Raw genomic sequence first — 26,635 nt, 5'->3', positions numbered from 1 at the left:
AGTCCTCAGGCACCTCTCCAGTTCTCCAGGACCTTTCAAGAAGATGGTGGAGAGCAGCCTGGCAACAACATCCGCCAGCTCCCTCAGTACCCATGGGTCAGAAGGGATGCACCCTTGGATCTGTGGCTGTCTAGCCTGCCCAGAAGGTCTCTAATCCTATCCTCCTCGACCAAAGGAAAGTCTTCCCTTCTCCAGACCTTCTTCCTCACGTCCAGGCTGCAGGATTCCTGAGGGCTGCCCTTAGCAGTGAAGGCTGAAGCAAAGGCGGCATTCAGTAATTCTGCCTTCTCTGCATCCCTYGTCACCAGGGYCCCYGCCTCATTCAGTAGCGGGCCCACATTTTCCCCAGTCCTCCTCTTGCTACTGATGTATTTGAAGAAGCCCTTCCTGTTGTCCTTGACATCCCTTGCCAGACTCAATTCCAAGTGGGCCTTAGCCTTCCTCACAGCATCTCTACATACTCTGGCTGCATTCCTATAATTCTCCCAGGCAGCCTGTCCCCTCTTCCACATTCTGTGTACTTTCCTCCTGTGTCTGAATTGGCCAGGAGCTCCTTGTTCATCCAGGCAGGTCTCCTGCCCGCTTTGCTGGGCTTCTTTCTCCTTGGGATGCACTGCTCTTGAGCTTGGAGGAAGTGATGCTTGAACACTGGCCAGCTCTCCTGGACCCCCCTTCCTTCTAGGGCCTTAACCCATGGGATTCCTCCTCCAAGTAGGTCCCTGAAGAGGCCAAAGTCCACCCTCCTGAAGTCCAGGGTTGCAATCCTGCTTGTTGCCTTACTTCTTTCATGCAGGATCCCAAACTCCACCATCTCATGGTCACTGCAGTCAAGGCTGCTCCCAACCTTCGCATCTCCAACCAGTCCTTCCTTGYTGGTTAGGACGAGGTCCAGCAGGACACCCTTCCTCATAGGCTCCTCCACCACCTGTGTCAACAAGTTATCCTCAATGCATTGCAGGAGCCTCCTGGACTATTTGTGCCTTGCTTGCCTGGACTGTTGCTGTGCCTTCCAGCAGATTACTGAATACTGAAATACTGAATGATCATGATTTTGCCCCTATCTAAATCCTCAGAATGAGCACAAAGCATAGCATATAGACAAAGTAGATGTAAGTTTTTTCTTCTGGGATAGCAGAGATCCTTTCCATATATATATGTAGTATATGTATATATACACACATATACATACACACTGAGTGATATATAAAGATCCTGTGAGCATTATTAAAATATATTTTTGGATTTCTGGCCCATAGATTTCAATCAGATTTTTTTGAAACAGCCAGTTTTCCAGAGAAATGCTGGGATTTTTCCAGAAATCAAGAACTGCCACTGCAAGGTTTTTCATGTTGATAATAGTTGGCAGAGACTGCTGTTACAGGAACTGCTTAGCATAATAACTGAAGTAGAAATGGAACCAGTATCTTCTGTGAATGCTAATAAGCAAAAGTGATGCACTTGCGTATTTTTAGACTCCTGATGAAAGTCTCTTTGGTGTGTTTCAGTAAACTTTCATTCATTTTAATTCGAATCAGCTTAATGTGATACAATCAAAAAGCACTCTTACCAACAGTTGAGACACAGTCCGCCACATTCAAATCACATCATAACCTGGGGGAAGCTTATGTTACAACCTTCTAATTGATAACTTAGAGAACGTTAGTAAGTTCATATTGAAATATACCCTAATGGGAAGGGTCAACAGCCTAAATTTAGGGAGACTTGTTCTTTAGAGTATCAGTTTCTGGACTAAGGGTTCAACATGCATACCTGTCACAAAGAAAATCCCTCCTTATGGGAAATCAAAGCATATACTTAGCTAGTAGTTAAGCAGAAAACACAAAACAAAACCCTGTAATACTTGCAACACTTGGGAAAGAAAGGATGCATCTCTCTCTACATTTAGATGTAAAAAGCTTCCCCACACATAACACTGGTATTTTTATGACACTCATTATTCCACACARGTTGTCTTTTATATTATAATTAGCAGCATTCTTGTTTTGTAGAAGTTGGGTTACAATGCATTTGGATACATGACAATATCTGGTCAAATAAGATAACACTGCTGTTTCACCATGTCATGCTTATTAGCTTTCTGAAACACGGATTTCTATTGTCATGACCTGCTGAAGTATCACTTCTAAGGAGAAATATAAAATTTAGCAGGAGACAAAATGCTAAACACCAAGTCAGTTTCTCGCCTTTTTTTGGCCTTATGCTGAAAAAAACATGTCTTTGTAGCATTTCCCCTGGATGTCTGGGGTGCATATTACTGAGAAAGTACAAACTAAAGCTTTAATTTTAAGCATATTGACTACATTAGACATAATTTGCTTAAATAAGAGAAATCTAATGCTTTTTTAGATGCCTCATACAGTTCATATACATATTCAAAGGCTTTGACTAAACTTTCACCTTCTACCTCTCCATAACTCCCTTTGGGCCCTGGGAACTTGGAAGACACTTGAGATGAAATGTGTTAAGTGACATGCTAATCTATGGGAAGATAGGGCTCATCCTGTCAGTAAAAAAAATCCGTTAGCCCTAAGACAGATATAATACCAAGATGGTTTCTTAACGCATTAAATCATTTCTAATTGATCCTTCCAAGAATCTAAGAAAAGGATTTGAACTGGTTCTCCAAAACAAGCATTTTTCAGGTTTCTGGTCTTTTTAACTGCTAAAATTTTCTTTGCAAAAATTTAGACACAAATTTTAGTGAAACAAGTATGTATTGCACCAGTTCCTGTATTTCGTTACCCTAGACAGAAGAGATGCATGTTCACTATCCAACACTGGTAAAACTTCACTGGAATACTTTTAAATGTAGTATCTCAAACTAGAAACAAAAAACTAGCCTGTTCAGAGTCCTCAGAAAAAAGCAATAGAATGTTCAAAGACATCAAATAATATCGATGAAAGATTGGAAAAATTAAAGTTACTGATTTCAAACAGCCAAAAAAATAAGTTAGATGATTAAGTCCTTTAGTGTATATATATATGTATATAAAACTATCACAAGAGTAAAAACTGAAAGGGAACAATTATTTATTCTCTCTTATAACATAAGAGATAGGGGTCCACAAATGAAATCAGTTAAGTTCAAAACAAAAGGAGATAAACTTTCGCAAAACAAGTAACCGGTGGATCTTATTGGCTCTGGATGCTGTGGATTTTTTTTTTTCTTTTTTAATAGCTTATCTAAAAGCACTGGTATCAGTTATTACCAGTCTAATCCAGCAAGGCTCTTTTCATGTTTCTAAAGTGTTCTAACCTGTTCTCCAGGTTCAGTGGATAAGGGGAAAAAAAAACAAAACAAAAACAAAACACCCAAACAGATCTCTATTTTAGTACAAAGGATTCAGTTTAAACATTAGAAAAACCTTTTAAGTAAGTTTGAGATTAAAAAGCATTGAAATGACTTGCCTGAGAAGATTAATATTTAAGGTCTTTAAGAATCAAGAGTGATACAGGTTTACCCAAATCTACCTGGAAGAGCTTACTGTGTTAGGCTCTCTTTAATGCTTCCTTTTCAGCAAGCATCTGGCACAATAATACTTGAATTGTCAAGGGCCTGTCCCAAACTGCAGCTATCTCATTTAACAAAGCAGTATATTCAGTCAGGTATTCATTGTATTAACTAGCCATTAGTCAGTCATGCTGTCTGATCCCTGGAGAACAACAGAGCTCTCCATTTTTGTGTTCAGTGTTGTAGAACTTGTCCCAATAGCTCTTCTACAGAAGGGAAGAAAACAAGAACAGAAGAACTAATGATTTTAATGATTTTAAAAAGATATAAAAAACTAAGATTTGAGAATCCTTTAAAAATTTTAAATTAAATATAAGTAACAGTAGAATTTATTAAAGATAAGGTTTTAGCACAATTTACAGAAATCTATGTTATGTTGACAGAAGACTACCACATGTATTACTTGCGACTATCACACACTGTTCCAGATAGTTAGCCTTTTTCAGCAGTGCATAAAGTTTTTCTTCTGTATAATTTTGAAACAACTTTAATTTTGTTATAACAAGAATGCTGTGACTGCTCTAAATGGAATGGCTCTCCAGCATTTTCACAGAGGTAAAGGAACAGCAGGTGGGGGTGCTGGGGACAGTTTGTAACTCAGCATTTACCATCAGCCAGCCAGCTGAATATGTATTCCACACAGGGGCCACGGTGGTATGTGCGACCAGTTGAAGTGTATACATTGTACTGAGTTTTCTTTATATGACCACGTACAAGTTTTCTCTCCGCTGGGTAAGACTGTATAAGCAGCATCTGATGTGACAGAGAAAGACACAGAAGACATATCCACCTCTCTATCCTTGGCTGCAATCAAACATCAAAATCCTGGTCTGGCTCAAGGAGACTCTGACTAGAGAAGGGTTTAGGAAGACCCTGGAATCACAAACACATTTCCACTTGTGATTCCTCTGCAGTGGTCTGCTATGAATTTCAGTGATTATGATGGCTTCGCAAAGACACAAATCCTGTCAGTGCCCCCAGCTGGGAATACATCCACAGCAAAACCTGCAGCTCCACGAGGTCTGTGATGTAGGCCATTCATGGGTAAATAATCTCCTCAACGATCGTGCTCACTACAGACTTGTTTCTTCCTCACTGGCAGGTATAGGGAGGCTTTCAAAAGCAACACTGCTGCCCAGAACTGGCAGATGCTCAGTGGTGAACAGTAATTCCCCTGAGAAAGAGCACTGAAGAAAGCACTTGCCATTTAAAGCTTCTAGATCCAGTGTTAGTCATGCAGGTATATGGTGTAATTTTATCTGACAGACATATCACTCCTGGTCCCTGAATAGTTCCCTGAGCCACAGACCTCTTTATGATAGGTATGGTGTGGATCATAAAAAAAAGTTTATATCCTAACAGAGTGCCACAAACCCGTGATGGTTAAACAAGCTGTTAGCAGGAGCTTCATTCAGATTCTGCAACAACAGTTCTTCTCTCCACTCCCAGATCAAGCAATAGGTAGCAGCCTGCTTGGCCCCATTTTGGAAAACAAAGTGGCATCCGCAATAAGCCTAAGATGGTACCAAGCATGAACATGAAAAACAGATGAATATGAGCAAGTAACATGGACATGAGCCATTTGCACCTCTTTAGTGATGGCCCAGAAACCACTCCTTGGTGCATCCTAAAAGTCTAGACAGCAGAGGGGAATATTGTATATCTTAACACATAGTTGTATATGTATATCCTTACATATTTATAATGTACAATATACTTCTAATTTCTTCTGCCTCAAAGCACTAAACTTGCTTTCTTTCACATTAAAGCCAAAATTTTAATGTATTCACCTCTCCTCATAAGCTGAAAAAAATGCTATATATCACAAGACATATAGTAAGATCACAATAACTGCAGTTTCCTAACACTTGTTGCATCATAATTTAGTTAGCAAGAAAAACAAAGGGGATGTTCTGCTCCATAATGAACATATGACAAAGTTTGTTTTTTCTTCCTTTTTGTTTACAGTCAAGAACTGATGTTACACTCCCAACATCTTAGGGCATGAAGTAGTGTACCACCACATAACAAAGGCCAAACAATGCAATAGAAAATGTTTTCTTATCACCATAACTTTCTGTGGGTAACTTCCTATTCTAATAGGAAAGTTAAGACACAATTGGCCATGTTAGCAAGTAATGTAGTTGAGGGACGGCTGATCTTCAGGGTGAAATGCAGCTGAGGATCCAGCATCCACACAGTCAACACACATTTCAGGCGATTTAATTTTGGACTAGCTTAGTTTACTGCCATGGACTGAATGCCCTTGAGCAGCTGGAATGTATTAGGTGTGTTGTTAAAAAATATTTTTCAGTTCAATCTTATCCAAAAGGAATATCCAGTTTATGTGCTCCAGGATTGCTCCATGACGTGAACCAAAAACTATTAAGTACATGAGATAACAGATTCCCTTCAAAAGCATGTTTCTGTTTCAAACTAAAATGCTAACATAGGAATTATTAATTCCTACATTAGCAACATGTTCCCTGGTTTTGATCTCCCCCCCCCATCTTTACTCTTTAATGCTACCCTGCCTTAGAAAAAGCCGCATTTCATTACTGCACTCCAGCAGGAGGATGAGGAAGAAATACGCATCTAGCTTGTTTATAATTTGCTCAGGTACAATGGATATTACCAAGAATATCAATTGTTACTAAAATAACTTCAGGTTAGCGAGGGGAAATGCTTGTTAATGAAGCTGAATGTAGCTTGTTTGAGGACAGGTAGCCTAAGATCCTCTATACATTCATTTGCTGTGCCACACACTACCATACTCTGTTCATATGGTCCGTATTTATAATGTCATGGCCAAACTCAGTATTATTTAGTCTTTTTGTAAGATCAGAAGAAAGGGAGTAATCCAACGAGCTCTACTATTTGGCTCAGTATCTGCAGACCGCACAATCAAAATACTCGTGTTTTTTTTTTAATACTTCTCCACTCCAGAGATATAATCCGCAACCCACATATTTCTCATGCAAGCTGGTTTCATAATCTCAGGAACTTCCACAAGCACACACCTGATGCAACTGCTCTCCAACCATGCCCCTTTTGTTTTCCCAATCTTCTCATTTCCAGCTAGTATTACTTCCTAAATAAATAGCTTTCCAGGAATGAAAAAAAAATACAAAATCTAGTTACAAAAACTATAGAAAGATCATGTTTCCAATAACTAGGTTCTAGTTAGGTCTTCTTCATCCCTCAGGGTACTTTAAATACACTCTTGATAAAACAAACATCAGGGTTTTGCTTGGTTTAAAACCTTAGCAGGAGTCTCCCAGAGGGCATTCAGAGACGCCCGCATGCGGCGCTTGAGGGCTGGCCGGAGCCCCCCACTGGTCTCTACACACTCTCAGGCCCTCGACCGCATCTCTTCCCTCGCCCTCCCCACAGCACCAACGGCCGCCGGCCAACCCCGCCGCCGCGGCCTGCTCCCGCGGGCGCCGCCCGCGGGCCGCCTCGGCCCGCCGCAGGGCCCGGAGCGCCGCCCCCGGCAGGCGGCAGCGCGGGCCGYGGGCACGCGGCGGGAGCAGCGCCCCGCGGATCGATGATTCGGCGCTCAAGCACCTTGGCTTTTCTTCCGCGGGACCGCCGAGGCGTCGGCACGGCACCCATCGAGGAGTCGGCGTTCGACTCCCAGCTGGGTCTCCGTGCCCGCGGCGCCATTTTGACGCGGGGCGGGGCGGCGGCAGCAGCAGCACCGGGAACGGTGCGGCGCGGCGGGACCCTGCGGCCGGTGRGAGAAGGACAACTTGCTCCTAGCCCGCCGTTCTCTAGGCACCTCGAGCCGGGCCCTTTGCAGTAGCGACCCGGTGAGTAGCGCATGCGCCCGAAGGCTGTTCCCTCCCCAGCGGGTGGCGTCACGGCGCGCGTGGCCGTGGGCGGGCCGGTGCGGACCGTTGCTCGGCGCGGCGCATGCGCACCGCTGCATGGGAGACCCGCTGTTGTTTTCTTCTGGCAGCCGGCGGGAGGCGGCGGCGGCGGAGGAGGGAAGAAGATGCCGGGGAAGCTGAAGGTCAAGATTGTGGCAGGGCGCCATTTGCCAGTGATGGATCGAGCCAGCGACCTGACCGACGCCTTTGTGGAGGTTTGCGGGAGGGAGGGGCGCCATGCCGTGCGCCGCGGGAGGGTGTGCCCGCCGCCGCCCAGCGCCTCCGGCCCCGAGCACCTGCCGCGCCGGCCCCCCGGGCGGCGGTGGGGGGCTGCGCACCTGCCGGCGGCACCGTGCGGCCCGGCCCGGCCCGTGGGGCGCCCCCCGCCGGCCGGCCGCGCTGCGGTGGCGGCTGCTGCCCCGGTCATGTACCTGCCTGCTAGCGCTGCCCGCTGCCCTGAGCAGGCCCTTCGTGAGCGCGCTTCCTGCCTCCCGGTGCTAACGGGAAACTGCTACCGTTGGTTGCATCGCTTTTGACTGCGGGAAGGTGGGATGGCCTTGCCAGGGCTAGCATGCGTGGTGTTGCCCTGACCTGAAAAGCGACTGCAGAAGTGGCAAGGCACTCTCGATGAGTTCGTGTCTGTTGACATTTTTAAAGCCTTTTCTCGTTTATTATTTATTTATGTTTTTTTTAACATAAGAGCGTAGAGAATCAGAATAGCCTCTATCTGGTGAAGACTGTTAGCGAACAGCTCTTGGTGATAAGCCAGCCAAATGGAATCCACTTCGATCTGTTACAAGCGGGATGGAGAAGTAGTTGAAACATGTTTAAGTCACATGTTTCTCTCAATGTATGAAGTGCAACAGTAGTTCTGCAGGCTTTGCTTTAAAGGCTAATCGTAATTTTATTTAAAATTTTTTGAAAGAGAATTCTTACTGAGGACAACTACTTAATTGCATGTTGAAATCACTTTATTATGCTGGAAGTATTTAATGTTAACCAATCTGTATATAGGTAACAGGCAGTTTATAAGAAGTCCTTCAGCAAGGGATTGTAAAATAAGTTAACAAGATCCTTCTGTTTTATGGTTCAATATGTGCAATAAAAATAACTTGGTACAATTTCAGTAAAATACTATAGATTTAGAGATCATATTTTAAGAAGAAACAAGGAGATTTAAAAATGATACACTGCAGAAATGCAAGCCTGTATTACAGATGGTAATTGAGATTAGCATAATACTGAAATTAAGGTAGGAAAACTTAATGTCTTTCTAGAACTATTTAATTTCAAAAGTTTATTAATATTAATCTTAGCATAAATTTGGGGCATGTAAGTCCTGATTTGGTTTGTTGCTTAAAATTTGGTTGATGTTAGACACTACATGCATTACTTAGTGGGACAGTAAGTAAGTAATAAAGAAAAAAAATACATTTTTGATAAGCTCTTCAATGAAACTGAAACAGTACTTAGTTATTCTRTTGTATTAAATGAAAATGATTTAACTTTGCATTAGTGTTTGGTTTCAGATGTTTCAGTAGGTTTAATTTATAAAGAGCTTCTCTAGTAATTTTAAATTTTATTAAGAGGCAGCCTAGAGTGACTCTACTGTTTGCTAGTAGGAGACAGGGAAAACAGGAATAGGAAATACTGTTCTCTGGGTTTTGTTTGGCCTATTTTTTGTGCTATATTGAGGAAAAACTTGTCTTTCGTCTCGTTTGGCCACTTGTTCCMAATTCTGCACCATCTGTGATAACCCTGCTCTGTAGCAAAAGGGATCAGGAAGTTCATCTAATTAAATACTAACTTAGCAAAAAAAGAAAAAAGTTGTTTTTCAGCAGGATCAATTTGCCTGTCTGGTTTACTGTGCAGCTTCATGAATGTTTTGGCACAAATAAGGCAGAAGAAATACATAGATGGGGCCTTGCTTTTAGGACCACTACTCGCAAAAAGTATTCAGAGGGTGGRGACCACCCTTTCCACATGGGGAGTAGGTGAGGCAGCAGGTGAGATTTATGTCAAAATAGACTGATTTTGAAACTATGGTTTTATTTATATGTGTATTGTTACTGAAAAACTTCTGCTTTTAATTTTTTTTTGTGCGGAAAATATTTTGTAATGTTAATATACTGATTACTAACTTCTAACTTCATTAGATATTTTAATATAAAACTAGAATGAAAAAGAAAAAGGAGGAAAGAATTCAGAGCTCTTGCTTGGCTCAGGTTATGCATACTTTTAACTTTGCCGTTGAAAAATGTGTGATTTGGCACAAATTATCCCTTGCAATTGTGCTTCTAAATTTGAACATCAGACGGCAGTGTAGTACATGATTACTTGTACCATCTTTAATGGACTGGCTAGACTGCTGGAGAATTTTATTTGTAGCTTCCTTGGGCTCCAAGGGAGCTAATTTACTCTGCTAGATAACATGCAAAATTAGTCTAGGAGAAGCTCTGGACTACTGCATGTTGGCTGMTCCTGGTGTATGAGGTAGCTCAGTTAAAACTAGTATCAGTATCCTTTTATTATTCTGCATTGTATAGTGAATTCAAATTCTAAGTARCWGTGCTGTTAGCTTTCTTTATCCAARTAGAGGCTGCATATACTTTTCAATAGCTAGCTGATTTTTTCCTAAAGTTGCTTAATTCTGTGTTTTTAGTCCATTTAGACTTAAAAAGAAAGCTGTCTTAAAAAGCCACAACTGTCTTTGCTTTTAGAGATAGAAATCATAAGTGCAGCATTTCTTTAAAATAAGCCTTTCTTAAGAAACTCAGATGAACTCAAAAACCTGCCTTCATATATTTGTTCATCTTGATATGAGCAGAAATACTAATTATTTTGAAGATTCACAGAGCTACAGGTGTGCAAAAGTGGTTTGGAGTGAAAGCTACAGTGAAATAAAGGCTCTTACATTAAAACAGCGTGATTCCTTGGAGTATGGAACATGCCAGAAATTGTTTTACCTTTTTTTAAACATTGTAGTAGTCTTGAAATAGACTCCCATGGAGACTAAATTTCTCAAATAGAACATTATGAAGTTGAATCTGCATTAATCAATAGAAGTATGTAGAATATTTAATTTTCAATGTGTGATCTGTTTATTAAAAATACATATCTATTCCTTCCAACTCCTTTGTCTGTTTGCTTTTTGGAATTTTCTGTATGATAAGAAGGGAATAGAAATTAAAAAGATACTTTTCCTTGTTGCAGTGAATTTAGTGATATGCATCCAGTGTATGAAGACTGCCTCTCATGGAAATGGTTTCAGTTATTGTATAGTGTGCATCTGTGGACACAGATGCATTTTAAGAAATTTATTTAGTAATGTTACCATTTTAGTTCTGAATTTGTTTTATAACTTGTCAGTAAAGCTGATTCAGAAAGCCTTGAGGACACAGTTATTGCATCTAAAATATCAACAGCCAGGTATAGTCAGGAATTCTTTTGCTTAAAATTTTTCTAAAACAAAAGCAAGCAGCTACAAAGAGAGCATTCCAAGGGACTGTCAGAAGCCAAAAAAAAAAATCCATAGTTTTAACTATAAAATGAAAAAAAAAATTAAAAGTAGTTGAAGAGAGTTTTTTTTTTTTAAGTTTTGATATAGGAACAGTTACCTATTGATGCATGTGAATTGATTCAGCAAGCCACTCTCACTGAGAAGAGGATTCCTTGATATTACTGAAACAGCTATTTGAATTATCTGCACATACAGATTTAATATGGGCAGCTTGGTTTTCTGAATTTATTTATTAATATTTTTTGTATAATTGAATGCTTGTATTTTTAGGTAAAATTTGGAAATACGACATTTAAGACAGACGTGTATCCTAAATCACTCAATCCTCAGTGGAATTCTGAATGGTTTAAATTTGAAGTAAGTATTTTTAAATGTTCACATGTATCTATATTGACACTTTGGTTTAGATGCCCTTAGTGAATTAACTTTATTTTGGGGAGAAAATGTGAGTTTTGAGAAGCGAAGCTATTTTTATTTAACTGTGCATGAAACCCTTTCAGGAAAATTCCCTAAAGGTGGACTTTGATTGCTAAAGGTGTCTCATTGACTTTTTTAGGGCTGTTTGTATAGACGAAAGCTTGCCAGATTAGATCTAATTCAGATAGAATACTGGGTAATACTAGAAAAGATAGAGGTAAAAATGGGGGGAAAAAAGCATTATCCAGTAGGCCCTCTGATATATACGCGTATAAACATGCGTATTTCCTTTTTTTTTTTTTTTTTTTAGGGGAGAAATTTTGAGTAGGGGAAGTTAATTTGTATTCGGAATATAGTTGGACTATTTAGTTAGAACAGTAATGTATTTAACAAAGGAAAAACAGGAAATTTTTTWAAAAAAAAAGAAACCCCAAAGATTTAAACCAGCATTTATCAACTCCTTCTTTTCCCCTTTGCTTGCATAATAATGAGGGTGCTTGGCATTTTCCTGTAATGACTTGTTCCTTTCTAGAAGTTGACTGATTTTAATGAACTGAATATAACAGTATCATAGCTGCCCTTTGACATTCTGCCCCRAACAAATATATACATATTGATTTATTTTTTATTACGTTAATGTCAAAATAAAAAGAGAGGGGGGAAAAAAGGCTACAGTGGAATTTGGAGTGAATTGTTAAAACATTTGAATGTATAGTACTGGCATATTCGGTACAGTGGTCTAAGATAATACGACAGTTTTTACTATATGTACCTGTTGTGAGAGACAGTGGCTGGTAATGCTAAAAATATTTTCAGCCACATACAAAATAGTAAAGTGACGCAGATTGTTAATCAACATGGAATACCTGATTAAGAGAATAATACCGTAGTATGAAAGTTCACTTACTTCATATTTTTATCTTTCAATTCCTGACTGCTGCTTTTTGGGAGGGGGAAGAATTAGCTGATCTGTGTGGAGGGTTAACTCTACTCATACAAAAGGAGTTTGATCATAACAGAAGTCTAAAAATTCTATCTTTTTACATGGAAAAATGGATTGGGGAAGGAAAAGAGCCAAACAGCAACATTGAAAAAAAAAATCAGAATTCCACATTTCAAAGAGTGGAAAAACAGTAACTGCTTATGACATCGTAAGTGTGTGCGTGTGTGTTTAGTTTGATCAGCTTGCAAAACTACATGTTAAAATTCTGCAAACACTTACAGGAGTTATTCCATTATGTTTGGCAAGCTTGATTCTTGGTTTGTGCATTTCAGCACAAAAAATTGTATGTTCTTCTAAAAATGTAGTTGGAGTAGCTGAAGATGGATAATTGCATTTATTTAGGAAAGTGCATGTATAAAATTTTAGTTTTTTTTTTCCATGATGGGTTGTATGAAATGTCTTTAGGATGGATAGACAATGTAGAGAGTGTGCCTAAAAGAAAAATCACATAGAATTTTAAAATGTGTAATCACTATAATCTTGCTTTTCTGTTTTTCTCCCAGTGATAACTTCTGGTTCCAGGCTCTCATCACTCTGTGAAGGGTAAAATCAAAATCAATGTATTGTTTAGATACAGGAAATAAAAAATAGAAGATTTATCTGTGTCATGTTACTGTARATAACTAACTCATCTCTTCTTGCATTTGTTTTTCAGCAGTGTTCCCTTGTTTTTTTTCTTCTTTATATTCAAGTTCTATGTCAACATTTGTTTTTAGGTAGATGATGAAGAACTACAAGATGAACCTCTCCAGATCACAGTTCTTGATCATGATACATACAGTGCTAATGATGCCATTGGCAAAGTATACATAGATATTGATCCTTTGCTCTATAGTGAAGCAGCCACAGTTATATCAGGATGGTTTCCCATTTATGATACCATCCATGGTAAGACTTGCTAATTTAGAAGTAAAACAGTGTAGATRTAATCTACTTCTGAAAATGTTCATTTCTTTCAACTAACTTCAAAAATTTGTAATAATATAGCCTTGGTAGGTAGAATGCTACCTTTTTGGTGCTTTTTCTCTTTTTCATTATTAGGTCTTTAGTAAGTTAGAGCTCGACTTAAAAATCAGTGACACGTTATACTTTTGGGATTTTTTCTATTTTAATAGCAATTGTATAGGGAGGATGTCTAAAATTTCTGGCATGAGAATTCAGTAGTTTAGAATAATGCTTTGCAGAATGCTTTTCATAGAACTTGTGGCAAATGGAAAAAAGTCTTCATATAGTAATTATTTTAAATACTACTTAGGTTAAAAAAAATCCAATTACCATGTATTTACTTAAAGAATATACTGTTGCTGAAGTCACTTGGATATGCGCTTCTGGTATGCTAGACAAGCTTCAGTTGAGATGGAGCGATATGACAAATCTTCAATATAAAGTACAGCATGGCATTCCTTTTCCCTTAAGAAAATGCTCATAGTCCTAGAGAGAATTCTTCAAAATATCTTGAAGTATGAGAAAGTGAAATTAGTGATACCTCTGATGTTAATGAAGCTGAGCTTTCCCAGAAGGTCACTGTCAATTTCTAGCAGGTTAGCTTCTTGAGTACCTTATTACAGAGCATCTATTTGGCTATAATTAACTCCCTAGCTTATTATCCAGTGTAAATTCAATGATTTAACTATATTAAAATCTAATTAGAAATTATTGATGGGAAAATATTAATAGTATTTACTGTATGATCATCATAAATATAAAAATATTTTGAATGTTATTTATATTGATTTTTTTTAAGAAATGCAGCATGTATTTTTTTACTTGTATTCTATCTACGTTCTCCTATCGTATACTTTCTTTCTTAACAGATTTTTCTTTCAACGTTAATCTAGATGAACACTGTATTGTCTTAGTATATGTGCAGCTTATATATCAGAGGAATTAAATTTCTGTGTATTTATCTAGTTATGCCAGCATTTCACAGCTTCTCTTCTATTTAAAGAAGAATTCTTATATTTTCATGTTCATATCGGTAGATTCTATTTATCTTGATTTTTTTTTCCTTTTTTTTTCCTTTTTTTTTGGCCAGGCAGTAACTGACACTGTTTAAAAAAAAAATCTGCACAATGCTTATAAATTTTTATTTTGAAAAATACAAAGGCTTTTTTGCACTTTACCATGGTGGTTTGTGGAAATACATGCACCTGATGTAGTTCCTATTACAGTAAACGAATGCTTCTTTCTGCTGACATTTTGGAAGATAGATCTAGGTGACTTTATTGCAGTAACATCAGAGAGAGTCTATGAATTGTCTACAAATACTTTTGTTCACTTTTTTTTTTTTTGCTGTTACGTATTTAGGTGGTAAAGGCTTCTGAAGTCATTAGAGATCAGACTTATCAAGAAGCTTAGTCCCCAATATGTCAAAAACTATAATAATGTGACATGAGATGATTTTTGTTACTGAGTGAGGGGGGAAAAAGGAGAAAGAGATCAGGATAGAAGCATAATAAAATCAAATAGGACTGGCTGTATTTTGAAGAAATATTTCTTTACTAACAAGTTTTAATTATGGTCAGAAAAATAAGTTTTATCTAAAAAGTCTGTTTTACCTTTATGCATTTCTTCTCATGGACAAAGTATTTTATAAACATGTACTGTGCCTGCTCTGCAGTACTCAACCACAGATTTGCTCATTGGGGTGACCTTCAGAGAACAGCTTTACTGTGATCTCAAAACCATGTGAGGGAAGAAAAATGTAAAAGCTTTTTGATGTGGACAGGACTTCAGTTCAAGGCACCTATAATGTAAATTAGTACCTCAACCCTTTTGTGCTTAGAATATGTTGGGACAATGTCTGAGGTCTTACATACCAGTTTTATACTGTTGCTGTGTTGATGATGCAGGGTAAGAGAGCAGAAGGAATACTTGCTCGCTTGAGCAGAGGCCTCTACTATAGTAGGAGGCTGATGGCTTCTCTTTTCCCAATCTCATCCTTCCTCTAAAATCCTGTTTGGGGCAGCAGGTATTTGAGGAATGTTGCAGGCAGGGCTTCAGCCTCAAAGGCTGCTCTTGCCTTGGCTGTTGGCAGAACTGAGAGCTTCCTCTCATTTCTTGTGAGAGGATGTCTCTGCAGAAAACCTGAAGGGCAAGTAAGTGCATCTTCCTGCTCAATCTGGCCTGGGCTACAGTTGATGCATGAACTGGAAATTGAACCAAGCTGTTCTAGCAGGAATATATRTTCTGTAGAGAAAAAATAACTCATAATAATAGAAGGTGCATTAGTTACTAATAATAGAGAATAATTAACAGGGTTTGTTTTGTATTGATTTCTAGTACAGCTTCTCATTTTTTGTTCTTATAGGTATACGTGGGGAGATCAATGTGATGGTCAAAGTGGATCTCTTCAATGATTTGAACAGATTTAGGCAGTCATCTTGTGGAGTCAAATTTTTTTGCAGTAAGTAGAGGAAAAAAGTTTATTTGAACAGAAAGCTCTTTCTCCTCCCCCCTACCCCTCCCCCCTGCTTTTTCTTCCTTTCCTCTTTAGTCAGTTTCTCTCCTCTCAGCAGTCTACTGCATAGACCCAGGGCAGATTACATTGAAGCCTATGGCAAATATATAAAGTATTTAGTGGGGTTTTTAGAATTYAATTTCTACTCTTTGTATCTCAAAAAATGTAGGTAATTTTTTTCTTTCTGGAGTTGCATTTCAGTGCATGATACATACKCACATTATTCTGTTCAAGAGGCACAAGTGGAAAAGTTTCATAATGGTACATGTTGGAACAGATCTGTAAGTGATACACTAGACAGTTATATGATCAGTGTTTCAGGGCTTCCYTGAACAAAACTGGGTATGTCTGGATTCTGACAAAAAGAAAACTGTATGGATTACTTTCTGGAATCATTCACATCRCTTGTTAGGTGTAACTTTAAATTTTTCTCTGAATTCTTGGCTCTTTGACTTACTTTACATCCATTTTTTCAAACAGCTACATCCATTCCCAAATGTTACAGAGCAGTAATAATTCATGGATTTGTGGAAGAACTTGTAGTTAATGAAGACCCGGAATACCAGTGGATAGACCGAATTCGTACACCACGGGCATCGAATGAGGCTAGACAAAGACTGATTTCACTTATGTCAGGTATTAAACATTTAGGCTGTAGTTGTGATTGCTGCTAATTTAAAATATCTGCTTTTAAATAAATAATTTATGATGAGATTGTTTATGAATTTTGGTATTAACTATGTTTATTTTTTCAGTTCACATTGTATTGTTTCTGAAGATTCTTTGTCCTAACTGATGGTCAGTGTTGCTGGTTTTTCTTTTTTTTTTGTCTTGGTGAGGTCATGCTGCTGCTTGCTTAGTCTGTTGGTTGATTTTTAGCAAGGTCAAGGAAACCTCTCGAACTCTCCTAAAGATGTTCTTTTTATTCMATCTGAGGAATATTACTAGAATTTACTCCTAATGACTCAGAACATAAACTCAACCATTCTTTGCACTACTTTGAATATATGGCTAAACATATGTAAGCACTATCTCAAGATTCATTATAATAGAACTTACTCTTCCCATGTTTTCAGAGTCAAGATTGGTGCATTGTTTCTCAAGCATACATCTGTATGCTTGCATTGATTCTGTAGGGCAGACATGTAATTCCTGAAGAGACTAGTTACTSCAGTTGGTATCAAAAGTCTTCCGAAATTTCTTTCGGTTGCTGTAATGTTTATAAACACCAATTGTGAATGAAGATCCGAATGTTTCAGGTGTCAGTAGAGCAGAAAGAAAAAAAGGCCCCTACACTCAAGGACTTACAGCCTAAGGCAAGAAATAACCTGTTGATAAAGTGGACAATATTGATAATGTAAGGAATACAAGGAAATGATGAAATGATAGACAGTGGTTTTCAGCTCACTAATGGGCTCTTGATGTTTTCAGATTTCTTGTAGATATTATTTATGTTTTAAGGATGATACTAAAAGAAAAAGTAAGCTGGGCTTTTGTTGGCCAGCCTGGGTAAAGAGTGCTTTAAACTAGGTAGAGTGGGGGAAGGGGAGAGTTCTAGAGAGAGGGTAGTCAATAAAACACAACTCGGGTTGGGGGGCCTCCAACGGATGCATGCAGCTGGGGATGTGCATGTGGGACATGGCTAATGGGGACCCCCCTACACCCTTCCTGGGAAACGTGTGCATGACTACATCTCTGAAATGCCTGCACACCAATGCACAAAGCATGAGGAATAAACAGGAGGAACTGGAGATCTGTGTGCGGTCGTGGGCCATGATCTCATTGCAGTCACAGAGACATGGTGGGATAGCTCTCATGACTGGAACACTGYCRTKGATGGMTATGTGSTYTTTAGGARAGACAGGCCAGGAAGGCGAGGTGGTGGAGTTGCTCTTTATGTGAGAGAGCAACTGGAATGCATCAAGCTCTGCCTAGGGGTGGATGAGGAGGCAGTCAAGAACATATGGGTGAAGATCAATGGGCAGGCTRACACAGGGGACACTGTTGTGGATGTCTACCACAGGCCACCTGATGAGGAAGAGGAAGTTGATGAGACCTTCTACAGACAGCTGGAGGTAGCCTCATGATCACAGGCCCTGATTCTAATGGGAGACTTAACCCCCCCTGAYATCTGCTGGAAGGACAACACAGCCAGGCACAAAYARTCCAGGAGGCTCCTGCAATGCATTGAGGATAACTTGTTGACACAGGTGGTGGAGGAGCCTACGAGGAAGGGTGTCCTGCTGACCTCGTCCTAACCAACAAGGAAGGACTGGTTGGAGATGCGAAGGTTGGGAGCAGCCTTGACTGCAGTGACCAYGAGATGGTRGAGATCAKATTTTCTGCATGAAAGAAGTAAGGCAACAAGCAGGATTGCAACCCTGGACTTCAGGAGGGTGGACTTTGGCCTCTTCAGGGACCTACTTGGAGGAGSAATCCSATRGGTTAAGGCCCTARAAGKAAGGGGGGTCCAGGAGAGCTGGCCAGTGTTCAAGCATCACTTCCTCCAAGCTCAAGAGCAGTGCATCCCAAGGAGAAAGAAGCCCAGCAAAGCGGGCAGGAGACCTGCCTGGATGAACAAGGAGCTCCTGGCCAATTCAGACACAGGAGGAAAGTACACAGAATGTGGAAGAGGGGACAGGCTACCTGGGAGAATTATAGGAATGCAGCCAGAGTATGTAGAGATGCTGTGAGGAAGGCTAAGGCCCACTTGGAATTGAGTCTGGCAAGGGATGTCAAGGACAACAGGAAGGGCTTCTTCAAATACATCAGTAGCAAGAGGAGGACTGGGGAAAATGTGGGCCCGCTACTGAATGAGGCRGGGRCCCTGGTGACRAGGGATGCAGAGAAGGCAGAATTACTGAATGCCGCCTTTGCTTCAGCCTTCACTGCTAAGGGCAGCCCTCAGGAATCCTGCAGCCTGGACGTGAGGAAGAAGGTCTGGAGAAGGGAAGACTTTCCTTTGGTCGAGGAGGATAGGATTAGAGACCTTCTGGGCAGGCTAGACAGCCACAGATCCAAGGGTGCATCCCTTCTGACCCATGGGTACTGAGGGAGCTGGCGGATGTTGTTGCCAGGCTGCTCTCCACCATCTTCTTGAAAGGTCCTGGAGAACTGGAGAGGTGCCTGAGGACTRKAAGAAAGACARTGTCACTCTAGTCYTCAARAAGAGGCAGGAAGGGAGGACCCAGGCAACTATRGGCCAGTCAGCCTCACCTCCATCCCTGGAAAGGTGATGGAACAGCTCATTCTGGATGTCATCTCCAAACATGTGGAGGAAAAGAATGTGGTCAGGAGTAGTCAGCATAAATTCACCAAGGGGAAATCCTGCTTCACCAATCTGATAGCCTTCTRTGATGGCATGACTGGCTGGGTAGATGAGGGGAGAGCAGTGGTCGTTGTGTACCTGACTTCAGCAAGGCTTTTGACGCTGTCTCCCATAACATCCTCCTAGAGAAGCTCAGGAAGTGTGGGTTGGATGAGTGGACAGTGAGGTGGATTGAGAACTGGCTGAAAGGCAGAGCTCAGAGGGTCGTCATCAGTGGTGTGGAGTCTAGTTGGAGGCCTGTGGCTAGTGGTGTCCCCAGGGCTCAGTACTTGGTCCCATCCTGTTCAACTTCTTCATCGGTGACCTGGATGAGGGGACAGAGTGCCTCCTCAGCAAGTTTGCTGATGCTACCAAGCTGGGAGGAGCGGCTGACACAGCTGGGGGCTGTGCTGCCCTTCAGAGAGAGCTGGACAGGCTGGAGAGCTGGGTGGAGAGGAACCTCGTGAGGTTCAGCAAGGGCAAGTGCAGAGTCCTGCACCTAGGGAGAAATAACCACATGCACCAGTACAGGCTGGGGACTGACCTGCTGGAAAGCGGCTCTGCAGAGAAGGACCTGGGAGTGCTGGTGGATGACAGGTTGACCATGAGCCAGCAATGTGCCCTTGTGGCCAAGAAAGCCAACGGTCTCCTGGGCTGGATTAGGAAGAGTGTTGGCAGCAGGTGGAGTGAGGTGATCCTGCCCCTCTACTCAGCACTGCTGAGGCCTCATCTCGAGTACTGCGTCCAGTGCTGGGCTCCCTAGTACAAGAGAGGCATGGAGCTACTGGAGAGAATCTAGCATAGGGCTACAAAGATGATCAGAGGGCTGGAGCATCTGCCCTGTGAGGAATGGCTGTGAGAGCTGGGCCTCTTCAGCCTGGGGAAGAGAAGACTGAGGGGGGGATCTTATCAATGTGTGTAAGTACCTGAAGGGAGGGTGTCAGGGGGATGGGCCTAAACTCTTTTTAGTTGCCCCGTGTGACAGGACAAGAGGCAATGGGCAGAAATTGAAGCACAGGAAGTTCTGCCTGAATGTGAGGAGGAATCTCTTCCCTGTGAGGGCGACAGAGCACTGGAGCAGGACGCCCCGAGAGGCTATGGAGTCTCCTTCTCTGGAGATCTTCAAGGCCTGCCTGGATACAACCTTGTCTAACATGCTCTAGGTGACCCTGCTTGAGCAGGGAGGTTGGACTAGATGATCTCCGGAGTTCCCTTCCAACCTTACTGATTCTATGATTTTTTTCTTTATGTATTTGATATGGCATTGGCACCCCTAATCTCTCTCATTAGATCAGAAGCCTATACCTGAAGGGAGGATGTCAAGGGGATGGGGACAAACTTTTCAGTGTCCCATGTGACAGGACAAGAGGCAATGGGCAGAAATTGAAGCACAGGAAGTTCCGCCTGAGTCTGAGGGGGAATTTGTTCCCTGTGAGAGTGACAGAGCACTGGMMCAGGYTGCCCAGAGARGTTGTGGRGTCTCCTTCTCTGGAGATCTTCAAGGCCCACCTGGATGCAACCCTGTCTAACATGCTCTAGGTGACCCTGCTTGAGCAGGGAGGTTGGACTAGATGATCTCCAGAGGTGACTTCCAGCCTTACCAATTCTATGATTCTGTGACATGTATGGACATCTTTAGTAAGTGAGGTAACAAAAAGGAGAGCATGGGGATACTACTTGGTGTTAGCTGTCTTCACTGGGAGGAAGAGAGCACTTTTGGGGGGAAAAATGTAAAATCGGTATTGTCATAAATGATACGAATTAGCTTTCAGTGAGTTGTTGATATAGCTCCTCTGGTATGTTAGTTTATAGGATTAACATTTGCATATCTTTTGTCTTGCGTGAATGATGAATAAAATAGCATGCATGGAAAACGTTCTACTTGTCTTTTTATTAATAATGGTTTTAGTCATGGTAGTGATTTAAAAAAAAAAGCTCATAGTACTGTTTGGTAGCATGTAATGCTTTACATTGCAGTCATTGTTACTGGCAGTTACTTTCTGCAACTCGCTGAGAAGTGACWTGGGTGGGGAGCCTCCATTGATGTGGATTCTGAGAAGCACTGTTCCCATAAGTTCTGTGCTGAGATATGACTTGCARCGTGTTCACAAGTTACTGTATAGATCTCTCTGTCATATTATGTTTTGTGTACTTGGAAAGATTTTCGTTATGGTATTGGCTTAAATGAAATAGGTAGCAATTTTCAGCTCTTTTCACTCTACTAGAAAAGTTCATATTCTACCACCTCAGATGTTTTTGAAGATCAAGACACGCAAAATTTCAGCCTGTAGTTAAGTATCTTACAAGAGGACCCGTATTCTGGTAAGGATAAAAGTAAGCTTTTAGAATGCAGTAATGATCATTTCATTCTGTTTGATACAGAGTCAGCATCACTGAGATTGGGACCGTTGGGCTATCCTCTGTGGTAATGAAGTCTTTTCAGAGTTTGTTAAGGTGGATTTTGGAAATCCTTCATTTTCATCAAAAAATAAACGATATTTTGCACCTAATATATCAAGGCTATCTAGGTGCATAGATCAATGAACATCTAACTTTTTTTTTTTAAACATTCTACTAATCATCTGTGGCAGGCCATTGTCTTTCTTGTAGTTAAGTTTTACAGTCTCTCTTATATGCAGTTAATAGAGAGGTRGAAAAACAGGCATGTTGGGTGTCTGTTCTTGCATGAGATTAACTTACTAAACAACATGAATGAAGAATGAAAAGCATGGRTTTAGGTTGAAATATGTTTAAGAGGTTTTTAAATGAAAAAATAGTAAATGTCTTATTACATTGGTTTCAAAGATGCTTCATTGGTCTGAACTATATGAAGGAATATTTAGGAATTTCCGTGTGTTCCAATACACAACTTAATGGTCTCTTGCCCTCCCTTTAAATAGTAGAAAAAGGAAAACACTAACGAATCTAAAAAGCAGAAGGAACGTTTCTGGAAAAAAAATATATATGTGTATATATATATATATATATATAGTTGCAGTTAGCTTTTTTGTTTTCAAATCTATTCTATACAACTAATGCAACATCCTGTAATGTAGTAGGAAGCAGAGGTTGTGACCAACTACTTAGCATAGTTATATAATATTGGATCTATTAGTTTTATTGACTCTAATTCTAAAAATGGAGAAGAGAGAGCCCACAAAATGATATAGTGAAAGTAGCTTACTACAATTATGAGTTTTTTTACCTTCTGTTTTATAGGTGAACTGCAAAGGAAGATCGGCTTGAAGGTACTTGAAATGAGAGGAAATGCTGTTGTTGGTTATTTGCAGTGTTTTGATTTGGAGGGAGAGTCTGGACTAGTAGTACGAGCCATAGGAACAGCCTGTACCTTGGATAAATTAAGTAACACATCAGCATTCTTACCTGCATGTAACTCTCCATCCAAAGAAATGAAGGAGTAAGTATGACTTAATAATTTGTAGAGGAACAAGTTTCATCTCTCTTCTTTTCATAGTCATTTGGTTTTACATAACCAGTGTGTTTTTTTTCCTCCCCCTCCCCCAGAATTTGGTTTTCTTTTACAGATTTATTTGTCTGTAACTCAGTTTATATTCCGCAACTTTGAAATGTTACAAGTTGGAGTACTTATGTTATTTCTTTAGAAGCTGCAATGGTAAACTTTAATATGACAGTGTAACTTTTTTCTGTTTATACAGCAGAGGTATTGCACGTTGCTGGGTTGTGATCCACCAGTTTCCTAGCTAGTAACTAGTAGTTCTGCCTTGACACTGTATTTGTATAATAAAAGTTTTTGATTATGAGGATTTATTATGAAATACCTTCTCTGCAAGACTTTACAGGTGGTTTGTTTAGCAGTCATGTTTGATTGCTAATGCTGAGCATTTAAGAAAAGATAAATTTACATTTAAATTTAGACAGTTCGGTGGTTTAGAGAATGACCCTGAAGTATTTTCATCTTCTCTTGTGTGCTTTGCTTTTTACCATTGCGAAATAACACAAGTAGGGCTAGAGTATGCTTGCATGGAAAACTTTGCATGATGAAAAATAGAATTTTATGATCTCTCATAGCAGTACCAAACACAGTTTGAATACGTATTTTTAATGTGTACAGAAATAAACAGGCAAATGGTTTCAGTCTAAATTGTTACTACATTGTTTCTTGGACAAAATAGTTACTTTCTGTTAGATAGCCAGTTTCTAGAAGGAAGAAACAGAACTGAAAAGCATAGTGCTTGTGAAATGTTTCCATAAGTATTATTTTGATTAGTCATCTTTAACTTGAGCTGTTGTATCATGAAGATAATAATCAAGATATTTTGTAGTGCAGGGAGCAGTATGCTCTGTCTTTTCAAAATTACTGGTTTCTATTTCAAATCATATGCTTGCTTAATTTATCTTGATTGTAAAAATTTGCCATCAAAAGAGCTTCTGGATACAGTGCGGCATAAAAATCACAGTGGGGATAAAGTGTGAAATGGACCTGGTAACCACCAACTTAAAGCATTCCTAAATCAGTARCATTCACTCTGGAGCAAAATGTGGAAATTCCTCTCCACCGCCCAAATTATCTGTGTTCAGCAACTTGGTGGTGGATATTGGTAGAGTCATTGTCCTTCTGTCCAAAAAGTGAGAATGTATCTCAAAGCCAGCAAAGTCAACTAACACTTCTTGTTATTGGCTTTACTAACTTGATGCCCCATTGCCAAAGAATCAATTATATATTTACAAGTTAGTGCTTAAGCTATTCTCATTCTCTCTCTCTCTCTCTCTCTCTCTCACTCACTCACTCACTCATCTGGACTCTTGCATGCTAGGAGTTACAGTTCTTAGTGTCTGCTTAAAATAAGAGATCTCCTCTAGCTAAACCTCCCTGATATCATTTATAACATAACTTTGCAACCTGTTGTATGTATTGTTTTCTTTTCTTCCACCTTGGCTGCAAATTCTCTCAGGTCTCCGCTGGTTCATCCGCCAAGCCATGGATGCCGCTCGACTCACAACAGCCCAATTCACACTGCTACTGGCTCACGACTTACTCAGAACTTCTCTGTGTCTGTTCCCACTCTCATCTACACTGGTACGAGACTGCTCAGACTCAAGAGCTGGGGAGAGGCAGGCCACAGGCACAGTGGTCGCAAAGTGCAGGCAGGCAGGCAGTGTAGGCAGGTACCACCCATCTTTTCTCCTTCATTTTCTCATGGAGACTCCTTCTGTTGTCAGTGAAGAACTACTGTGTTCAGCTGCTGAAACAAAGGCAATAGTTTCTTGGAAATGAGCATATCCTCAGAGTCTCTTCCACAAAGCCACACTCTTCTTTTTCTTTTTTTTTAATTTGCTACTTACTAAAAAACAAAAGCTGGTAAATCTGGGTAACATTAGTTATTTCTACAAGCACTGAGGGAAATATTTTGATCGGAGTTCATAATTAATTTTTAATCTTAATTCAGATATGATTAAGTTTTAAAATGGTTATAAGAAGAGTATGTGCCACTTGTGGAAGAGACAGTTCTGGAGAGCAGGTAAGTCATTCTGTGCATAAGTAAAGTCTTTGCCAATATAGTTGTTCCCAAAAAGGGTTTCCTCTTTGCTGTTTTTAGCTGTGGCATGCTGCTGATGCTATAGGATAAGGAAACTTTTTTTTTTAAAAAAAAACATATATATGTGTGTATATACATAAATGTATGAATATGTATAAACACAAATATAATTTGAAATCATTATTTYCTTTATTAGCTAACTCAAAGCATTGTGCATTTGATCAGATTTTTAAACCATAAAGTGTCTTTAATTTTTTGTTTTGCGTATATATAATTTTTGGTCACATCTCATGCCGTCCATTTGGCTTAATTGTTTCATTGTAGATTTTCAGCATTTAGCTGTAGAATGCTGAATSGGTAAACAGCATTTCTTTGCCTTTGGCCTCATCCCCAGTCTTGCACTTAAGGAATAGCTGCTGGCCCTGCCCCAATCCCATCCTGGTGTTTGGATCATGCTGCTGTCAGCCAGGTCCTTTGGCACAGGATTACTGAATATGTTTCCACCTTCTTCTGGCAGGATTCCCTTCAATGAAGATCCCAATCCCAATACTCATTCATCAGGACCCTCCACCCCTCTGAAAAACCAAACCTATTCCTTTTCACCTTCCAAGTCCTACAGTCGACAGTCCTCTTCTTCTGACACAGATTTGAGTTTGACACCCAAAACTGGTAAGGCGCTTCCACCCACTTTTTGGTTAATTTGTGTTTCTCTCTTTATATTTTCATTTGACCTCTTTTTGCTTTCCGGCATTAAATTATCAAAGTGATGTGGAAATTGGAGACTTCAGTTAGCACAACTAGAGCTTTAAGGACTTTCTGTAGGATGATATTTTATGACCTGTCTATATGTCCACTGTTATGGATAGCATTAAATGGCATTTCTTACACAATTGTATCCAAACTGGAATATGACATCTCAAAGCATTAAGGGAGTCCTCAGCAATTGTTTCTTTCTTATTTCCTCCACTTCATATTACAAATAATGGCAATTTATTTCTCACCATATGTTGAGAGGGAGAGGGATCTAACTAATACTATGTAACCTTCAAGCCTAATCTATTTTACTATAAGCGTTTATATATATTTCTGTGATTTTTTTTAACTCCTTTTTGCAAATGTGATATTTAGAAATATTTCATCTACTATCTGTTTAATTTTCTTGGTATATAGAATGGCTTTAATTACACAGTATACAGTTTGAAAATAAACTATACTCAGACAATCAGAAAGCATTTTTCTTTATCCATTGTTTTATCATAACTTTTTGAATTTATTTTTTTCCTTCTCCACTCCGTTAGATTTTTTTTTTAATCTGTGATTTGAATCATGTCAGTGATAGTGTCAGCACCACTCAGAGTTGTATTCTGTTTATTTTTTGTTATATACTCAGTGCCTTGAGTTTTTTCACTCTAGGGCAAAATATATTACAATGTTGTTCATAAAAGTTGGCTTCCTTCTTGAATGATGYTTTAAATTGTGGTATATGAAGCTCAGAATATTGTTGTCTCCATCTGTTCATGACAGTTCTAAAATATATTAAATTTGATTCTGATAACTTTACCTGACAGCACCTCTTCCAGAAATATTTCCAACCAGAGAAGGTAAATGTGGARTTTGAAGGCGGTTATATTTTACCCATGTTGTTATTCTTCAATATTCCCACAAAAATTTCCTACTTAGGAAGCTGTTTTTGTCAGTAGACTCTTCTCTGTTCTCTTAAAAAAAAAAAAAAAAAAGCCTTTTTTTTTTCTTTTTCGTTTTTTTTCCTTTTGTATAATTGACAGTTTTGCAGATAGCCTGTGGTGGTCATGAGTTTTAAGGATGTAAAGTTAAAACTGGATGCTTATACCATCAATTTATATGTTTGTTTTACTGAGTACTTGAAAACATGTTTCTTTTTATTTGATCAGATTTTCATGGTAAGGATCCTGCACTGTAAAGTATTTAAATGCAATGTAAATGGTCATCTCTAAATCTAAAGGTCCTGAAGTCCTGTCCTGAAGAC

General features: G+C 39.7%; 1 protein-coding gene across 9 annotated transcripts in view; it reads left to right on the top strand.

Moving 5' to 3' along the window:
- The first annotated feature begins 7,204 nt into the window (after positions 1-7,204).
- C2CD5 (C2 calcium dependent domain containing 5) overlaps positions 7,205-26,635 on the top strand; it is a 75,095-nt gene continuing 55,664 nt past the window's right edge. For 3 of the 9 annotated variants that reach the window (XM_085324139.1, XM_085324136.1, XM_085324135.1), the window contains exons 1-8: positions 7,276-7,344; positions 7,494-7,619; positions 11,195-11,281; positions 13,061-13,232; positions 15,655-15,750; positions 16,285-16,440; positions 22,331-22,529; positions 25,148-25,299. In XM_085324139.1, coding sequence (XP_085180265.1) covers positions 7,530-7,619; positions 11,195-11,281; positions 13,061-13,232; positions 15,655-15,750; positions 16,285-16,440; positions 22,331-22,529; positions 25,148-25,299 — 952 coding nt within the window. In that variant the 5' untranslated portion in view covers positions 7,276-7,344; positions 7,494-7,529. Of the gene's footprint in view, positions 7,345-7,480; positions 7,620-11,194; positions 11,282-13,060; positions 13,233-15,654; positions 15,751-16,284; positions 16,441-22,330; positions 22,530-25,147; positions 25,300-26,635 lie in introns of those variants that run through there. The other 6 variants (XM_085324141.1, XM_085324137.1, XM_085324132.1 and 3 more) reach the window with 4 other exon arrangements.

Source organism: Rhea americana, unplaced genomic scaffold, assembly GCF_003343005.1.
Source record: "Rhea americana isolate MKP2758 unplaced genomic scaffold, rheAme1 scaffold_9, whole genome shotgun sequence".
NCBI lineage: Eukaryota > Metazoa > Chordata > Aves > Rheiformes > Rheidae > Rhea > Rhea americana.
This window is presented reverse-complemented; position numbering and strand designations above follow the sequence as displayed.